Source organism: Chiloscyllium punctatum, chromosome 38 (assembly GCF_047496795.1).
Source record: "Chiloscyllium punctatum isolate Juve2018m chromosome 38, sChiPun1.3, whole genome shotgun sequence".
Taxonomy (NCBI): domain Eukaryota; kingdom Metazoa; phylum Chordata; class Chondrichthyes; order Orectolobiformes; family Hemiscylliidae; genus Chiloscyllium; species Chiloscyllium punctatum.
The window spans coordinates 25439425-25445943 of NC_092776.1; the positions used below are offsets into that span (position 1 = coordinate 25439425).

The following is a 6519-nucleotide window of genomic DNA, read 5'->3' on the forward strand; positions in this document are numbered from 1 at the left end:
AATATTATTAAATCTAAATATTCTAACCATTACTAACTGGTTAATCCAATGTAAATTTGTATTTTGACAGCTACCCCTGCACTGAAAAAGATCTTACAGTTTTTCTGGGAAAAAACATTGATGCTTAACCCAGCCTGAGTGCAAAAACATAGGGTTAAAAGTGAAGTATATGAGCAACTGCATGCTTTACAAAGAATTTTTTTTTTTTAAATGCCACTACTCCTTTTAAAAAAAATTGATCAACAATACAGAGCCAAACTCCCCCACTAAATCTTACTCTCAATTAATCAATAGGCATAATAAAAACTCCTGGTGTTCAATTTAGTTTGTAAATATTTACAGCAAGACTAGTTCTCCCATTTGTTGATCACTACTGAGAAACCTCTCCATCATCTACATCTGCATTTCATTGACTTAAATTTACCACATGTTGAGATGGGAGCGGTCTCAAATCCATTTGAATCACTACACAAATATGCAAGTGATTTATTTTTTTTAAATCGCGCTGGTTTAGTTGGACTCCATCTCATGCAAATTACTCCTCTGGTCTTCTAGGCCCCAAGCAACAAGTACACACAAATTTGGACTGTATAATTGTACCCTACCCTGCTAATATGTTCTCAATCCAACAGCCAAATTTGAAGACATTTGCTAAAACTACTCATATATTGACACTTCAGACATACAGAAAACGGTCTAATGTGGTGTTAAAGAGCCCATTCAGTGCCATAAACCCCCATGGAGATGGCAATTAGAGACAATTAACTTGAGCAGCCACAGCACAGATATAAGATGTTTACTAAATCTCTCACATTCCTTGAAGCAAGACATTATCAAATATTTTGCCAAATGCAATTAAAATTCTAGCTAAATCCAGATTACAATTCTTGGTGTGTTTAGAGGGTTAAATCTCTGCACTGAAAACAACCAACTGCAAATAAACAAGTGGAAGGAAATGATTAAACCTGGCTAGCTCCAACACATTTTTAATCCCGTAGTTGTCTTTAGCAACAAACCCTACTTCCAACATCTCCTTGAATCACGTGGTATAAGGCCAACACAACATTAAGTATTTCAACTTTCATAAGTGACACATAGTCACAAATAAACTGCTGCAGATTTATGACTCTGTTGCAATTGCTAGCCAAGAGTTTGGAGGCATTTCTGTTGTGATGGCTTGTCAATGAGTACATTTGGTTGCATTGTATCTGTTGAATCTAGCAGAGGGAACTTCTAGCAGCTAATACAGATAAAATCATATATTTAAAAAAAAACTTTCCTGCCAAATCAAGGACTTAACGTTTCACTGACAAAGAGCTGCTGTATGAGCGTTAAACATACAACTCAAAAACTGAACCAGCCACTGCAGAAAGTTCTTAGAGGACAGCTGGAAAATCTCTTCCAACTTTAGTTATGGTACAGAAACTTATGTTCTCACAAATCTCTGCAGCTGTCACTCCCAAGTACATGATTTCCTAGCTAGTACTGAATCTCTGCAAATGCGTTTTTAAAACAGCATCAATCCTTTTCTTGTAACTTCTCCAAACAATAGCTCGGTAAGTGAAATTAAAATAGCAAAACACAAGGCAATGTAATATATGTGAAAGTATATTATGCACCACATTGCTACTCATATAACCTTTCAGACGAGAATTACCCATAACATTTTAAAAATAGGAAGGCTTAAGAATTATAGGTTCTATTTTAAAAGCAGTAAACGTACAGAATTACTTGATTCTTGAAACCAAAAACTTTAGCAAAATACAGAGACATAGTAGGACAAACCCTTAACCTCTTACTATGCTGTTTCCCTGTCTTTTGAAAAAATATTGAAATGTCACTTGTGGAATGCTTCCATGTCAACCGATTTCAAAAACAGAGGAAAATTCCCTGCTTAACTAATATTGTTTTATTTTCAGCTGAACTCGCCTCTAGCACGGTTCTGAAGAGAAAAACTCACTACTTGTTTCCAATTACCATACAAGTATTTAATAAAGTATCCTTGGTAAATAAGTTTAAATAATTTTGAAAAGCCCTTTTAAAAAACAAAATCACCATTCTTCAGAAATTGTTTTTTGAAAAAAAGATTAACAACCATTAAGGACCTCTACAAAATCAAGGGTCCTATTATGACCAGTATATTTTTTTTTAAAAAAGGTCATAATATCTGTAGTTGAAACACAGGTGATTGACTGAAGCAACAGATCAAATATTTCATTACAAAAAAACCTCTGATGAAGTTGCGGGATGAGACATCTGTAAATTGAATGTTCTTAAGATTACCTGACCTGTACTTTTAACTGCTAGTCATAAACATTTTGTACATAATGCACAAATCTCCCAACACAAAAGACCAGGAACACCTGCTCTCTTCAAAGTGATAAATATTTTACTGCTCCTATTTGATACAAAAAGGACTGTGTAATGATAAATAGTTTTGCATTGTACTAAGAAAAAGATATGCACCACGTGGAAGTACTGCCGTAGAATTTACATGAATGGATATCATCTACCATTCTGTGGACGAGCTTGCATTGTTTTAATCAGGTTCTATTTGCTTTTGCCCACTGCCCCATGCTGGCAATGTACATAATCTCAAATAAAAGTGGGCATTAAAATGTTATGCCGACACTAAAATTACAGTAGTAATTTAGATAATCATAAATGTCTCATCTAGTTCTCCCATACTGTACTGACAGTGCCAAAACTAGACATTTAATTATGATCCTACATGCAAGGTTGTAGAAGAGCAGTACAGTCTAATACATTATTCAATGATACAGCATACATAAAGACCTGCAATTTAGGTATGTGGGGAAATTTTATACAAAAAGGTCTACATAGCTTCTGTACTTAATGCACTGCCTGTACGGTAGTCTACAAATGGGTGTCAAATCAATGTTTTGATTTTTAAAAATGTCACAATGTGGCAGACATATTAATCTATTACATACAGGACCAGCTGACTAAAAAACAAATTCATTCAATTAAATCCATACATTCCTAAAAAAAACTCAACAAAACTACACTGGTACGAAGGTCTTTCTAAAACAATTCAAGCTCCATTTACTTTATCTCCATAATTCAAAGATTTTACAATGACATGCACTCCAAGTTAAGCAGATTTCCTCAACGGGGGGGGGGGGGGGGGGGCTGTGCATGGATGCTAACCATTGAGAACTAGTTTTCCAAGAAAAATGAAAAAACAGAAAATTAAATTACACTTTTATTTAAACATTCCATCACTATGTTTAAAATAAATTAAACCATCATCACAACCTATACCATTGGCATCTTCAGAAAAAAAATCCATTTATAGAAAACCAAGTTTATCAAATTAATACTTTGCCTTAAAAATTGCACACCGAAAGAAAATTGTCCTGCAGTGATTTGGACAATTTTACAAAATTCAATTATTTTAGTCAACAGAGTGGTATGAATCTTGCCTGATGAAATAGAAACTGAGTATACCTTAAAAACTTCTACTTTGGTGAGCAAATAGAATTGCTCTGGATTTCAAAACTGCAACCAATATAACTACATTCATGCAGATTGACACTTTCAAGAATCTTACTAAATAAACATTTCCCTCCCACCACCACTCCTCTTCCTTTGCGTGTGATGGTGGGAGAAAATTGCCAATATGTTAATAATACATCGTATTCCTCGTAGTGGGAATTCTGAACCCTGGTTCAGTTTCAGAGTTTAAAGCCTCTTGCCTAAAAAGTATCAAAGTTTCCGTAGTTTATTTCACGTGACCCTGATGCTATTTCAAGGCTGGCGGGGGCTGACAGTTCGAGAAATCGTGGAGGTAAACTGCGAAGGAGCTGGAAGCCTATCCAGTCTAGCAAATTAGCCCCAATCGCAATAGTAATGTCCCGCTGAGCTTCCTATTGTATTGCATGATGACCTGTAAAATTCTACACTTCCATTACAGTTAAGGTTTGACAAAAGATCTAATTCCCTTCATGAAAATGCAATGTAAAAACAAACAAAAAAATCTCACAAATTACAGTTGATTATCAATAAAAGATGTCCATTTCTATGCACTTTGTTTCAAAACCTCAGTTTTTAAAAGTAAAATACAACAAGCAGGTAGGCACTCTATTGGAAGAGTACTTTTTAAAAAAAAGACAGCAAAACGAACAAGTCGACTTCACATCAGCCAGCTACTAGAAAGGATTAGAACCGGCAACAAACTAGTCACGGCTGACAACAGAAGCTGGAATGCCATTCACTTGTTTTGGGTGGGGGTGGGGGCTACGAGGATGTATGTATTCAAACGTGATTTTGTTTTAAGAGAAAAGTTTTTTTTTGAAATAAGTTCACCTAGTCAAGAGAAACCAGCAAAGGACAAACTCCCCCAAAACACAAATCATGAAATTTTGGTAAAAACTATCGATCTTTGAAGTGAAGATATGTATGCATCAACAGCCTTAATAAGACGAGAAAGAGAAAATTAATCAGCACGGCGCTGATACGAGTAAAAGTGCTTGTGCGTTATTTTTATTTCAAAAATGCCCTGGGAAAACTTTAAACGTTTGTACGTTTTACCCCCCCCCCCCCCCCCTTGTTTTCAAGGCACTTCAAAAATGTAAATAAAAAAAACCTACCGTCCTCGCACTGGGAGATAAAGATCCATTGGGAAGGTAAGGGCTTGCCAGGTCAGGAATCATAATAAATGGGTAGCCAGGATATGGTGGGCCCTTGAACAACCCTCCATCTTGCCTCTTTGCCGCTAGGTCAAGAAACATGGCGGGGAATGAGAGAGAGAAAAAGAAAAAAGTTAGGGATCAAACTTTTTCTCAACATACTTCACGCAGCACAACAGTCCGCCAGAAGTGCTCCCGACTCAAATCTGAGACATTTGAGAGAATAAAAGGAGAGACGAGGAGGAACAAAAAGTGACTTTTTAAAAAGAAACAGAAACTTTTTTTTTGTTTCTTTTCCGGCCAACTCACCTTCTTCTAAACTCTCCCTGGATTTGTCCCGAAAACTTTCTGGCTGACGAGGCGGCGGCCGCCTTTCCGCCTGAGAGGAACATGGTGGATGCGAAAGAGAGAGAGAGAGAGAGACACACACACACACACAAAGTCACAAGAGTTTGGATTATTCAGCTGTGATCATCAGGTTGCAACATTATTATAACTTAGCCAAGTGTCTGAGGTAAAGAATTATTTTGCTTTCCCGTGCGCCACAATGTAAGTTCCCCTTACTGCCACTTTACCTCAGGTACAACAACAAAAAAGAAACTAAACAAACAGGAGATTTTGCTGCTTACCTCGGAGTCTGATGAACTGTTTTGGTTGGTCTCTGACTCGTTTACTAATGAAGACTTGACGTCTGCTAAATCCCTTTCTGCAGAAGCGTTCTCCGAGATCTTTTCTTCCTGCTCCCCTTCATCTTTAAAAGAGATCATTTCATCATTGGCCCCCAGATCGTCGCCGCCACCGCTGTTTAGCTGCGGCATCTTTTTTTTAAATAAAAGCGCCTTTTCTTTCCCTTTTTAAAAAAATGTATAAAGTGATCGACTTGATGCAACTCGTTCGGGGGGGGGGAAAAAGGGAGTAGGGAGTGTTGATGGGGGGGGGTGTTGTTAATCCGTCGCAAGTATGTTTTTTTTCCCTTCTTCCTCTTGTTTCTTGTTCTTCTTGCCCCCCTCGCTATCTGTGAGTGAGTAAATAAATCGCAGGAGCGGTAATTGTTAGTGAAGGCACGCCGAGGAGCTAGCTCTCCTGCTCGGAGTGAAGTTGTTGGAGACTCGGCGGCGGCTGCTCCACTTCAAAGGCTCGCCGCTGTTTGATTGACACTTTGATTGACAGGGAAAGCTCCACAGCCTGTCCCCGCTCCCAAACTAATGAGATGCACAAGAGGGGAATACGTACAGAGTAATGAGGAGGGACTTACATGACGTCTGCATCAATAAATTAAAAGGCTACAGACAGACTGAGAGAGAGAGAGAAAGCGAGCAGAAAAGAGAGGGGTTGACTAAGGCTTTTAATGTTAATCAAAAGCCCTTGAACTTGATTTCCTCAATCTTTTTATTTTGCTTTTGTTTTGATCTTCCAACTTTTTGCTCCAGTTTATGCATCAGCCCAACAAGGGTTTTCCAACTCCGTTCTAGTTTTTCTTAAAGATTTATCACGACGTTGCAATCGATCTTTATATACATACATACATATAGGAAATCAAACAACCGTTTTAAGCTCCACACATTCTTCCATGTCGTTGGCCTGACCAGATTTATACCTCAGCTTGAGGATGCGCACCGAACATTTCCAGATAAATAGTGATACATTTTGAAAGTGTTATGGGATTGTTTTCATTAATTTCCTCAAGTATTGAAGTATGCAACAATATATTTCCTTCTCCTGACAAGAAAAATGTTTTAAAATGTTACTGTTTTCTCTTCTCAAATCTGCCGGCACTATTTGAATTCAGACTTTGACATGTTAGACAAAATGAAATGCTCTGATCATATTAATTTTAATAATGAACTAAACTATGCGAACTAACGTT

General features: G+C 37.4%; 1 protein-coding gene across 31 annotated transcripts in view; it reads right to left on the minus strand.

Annotated features, from left to right (window-relative positions):
* The window catches only part of tcf7l2 (transcription factor 7 like 2), a 201718-nt gene extending 195914 nt beyond the window's left edge, over positions 1-5804 (minus strand). For 13 of the 31 annotated variants that reach the window (XM_072557408.1, XM_072557406.1, XM_072557405.1 and 10 more), the window contains exons 1-3: positions 5282-5800; positions 4962-5031; positions 4614-4738 (exon numbers count right to left, since the gene is read on the minus strand). In XM_072557408.1, the coding sequence (XP_072413509.1) occupies positions 4614-4738; positions 4962-5031; positions 5282-5470 (384 nt within the window). In that variant the 5' untranslated portion in view covers positions 5471-5800. Of the gene's footprint in view, positions 1-4613; positions 4739-4961; positions 5032-5281 lie in introns of all 31 variants that reach the window. The other 18 variants (XM_072557404.1, XM_072557399.1, XM_072557427.1 and 15 more) reach the window with 5 other exon arrangements.
* Positions 5805-6519: the final 715 nt, after the last annotated feature.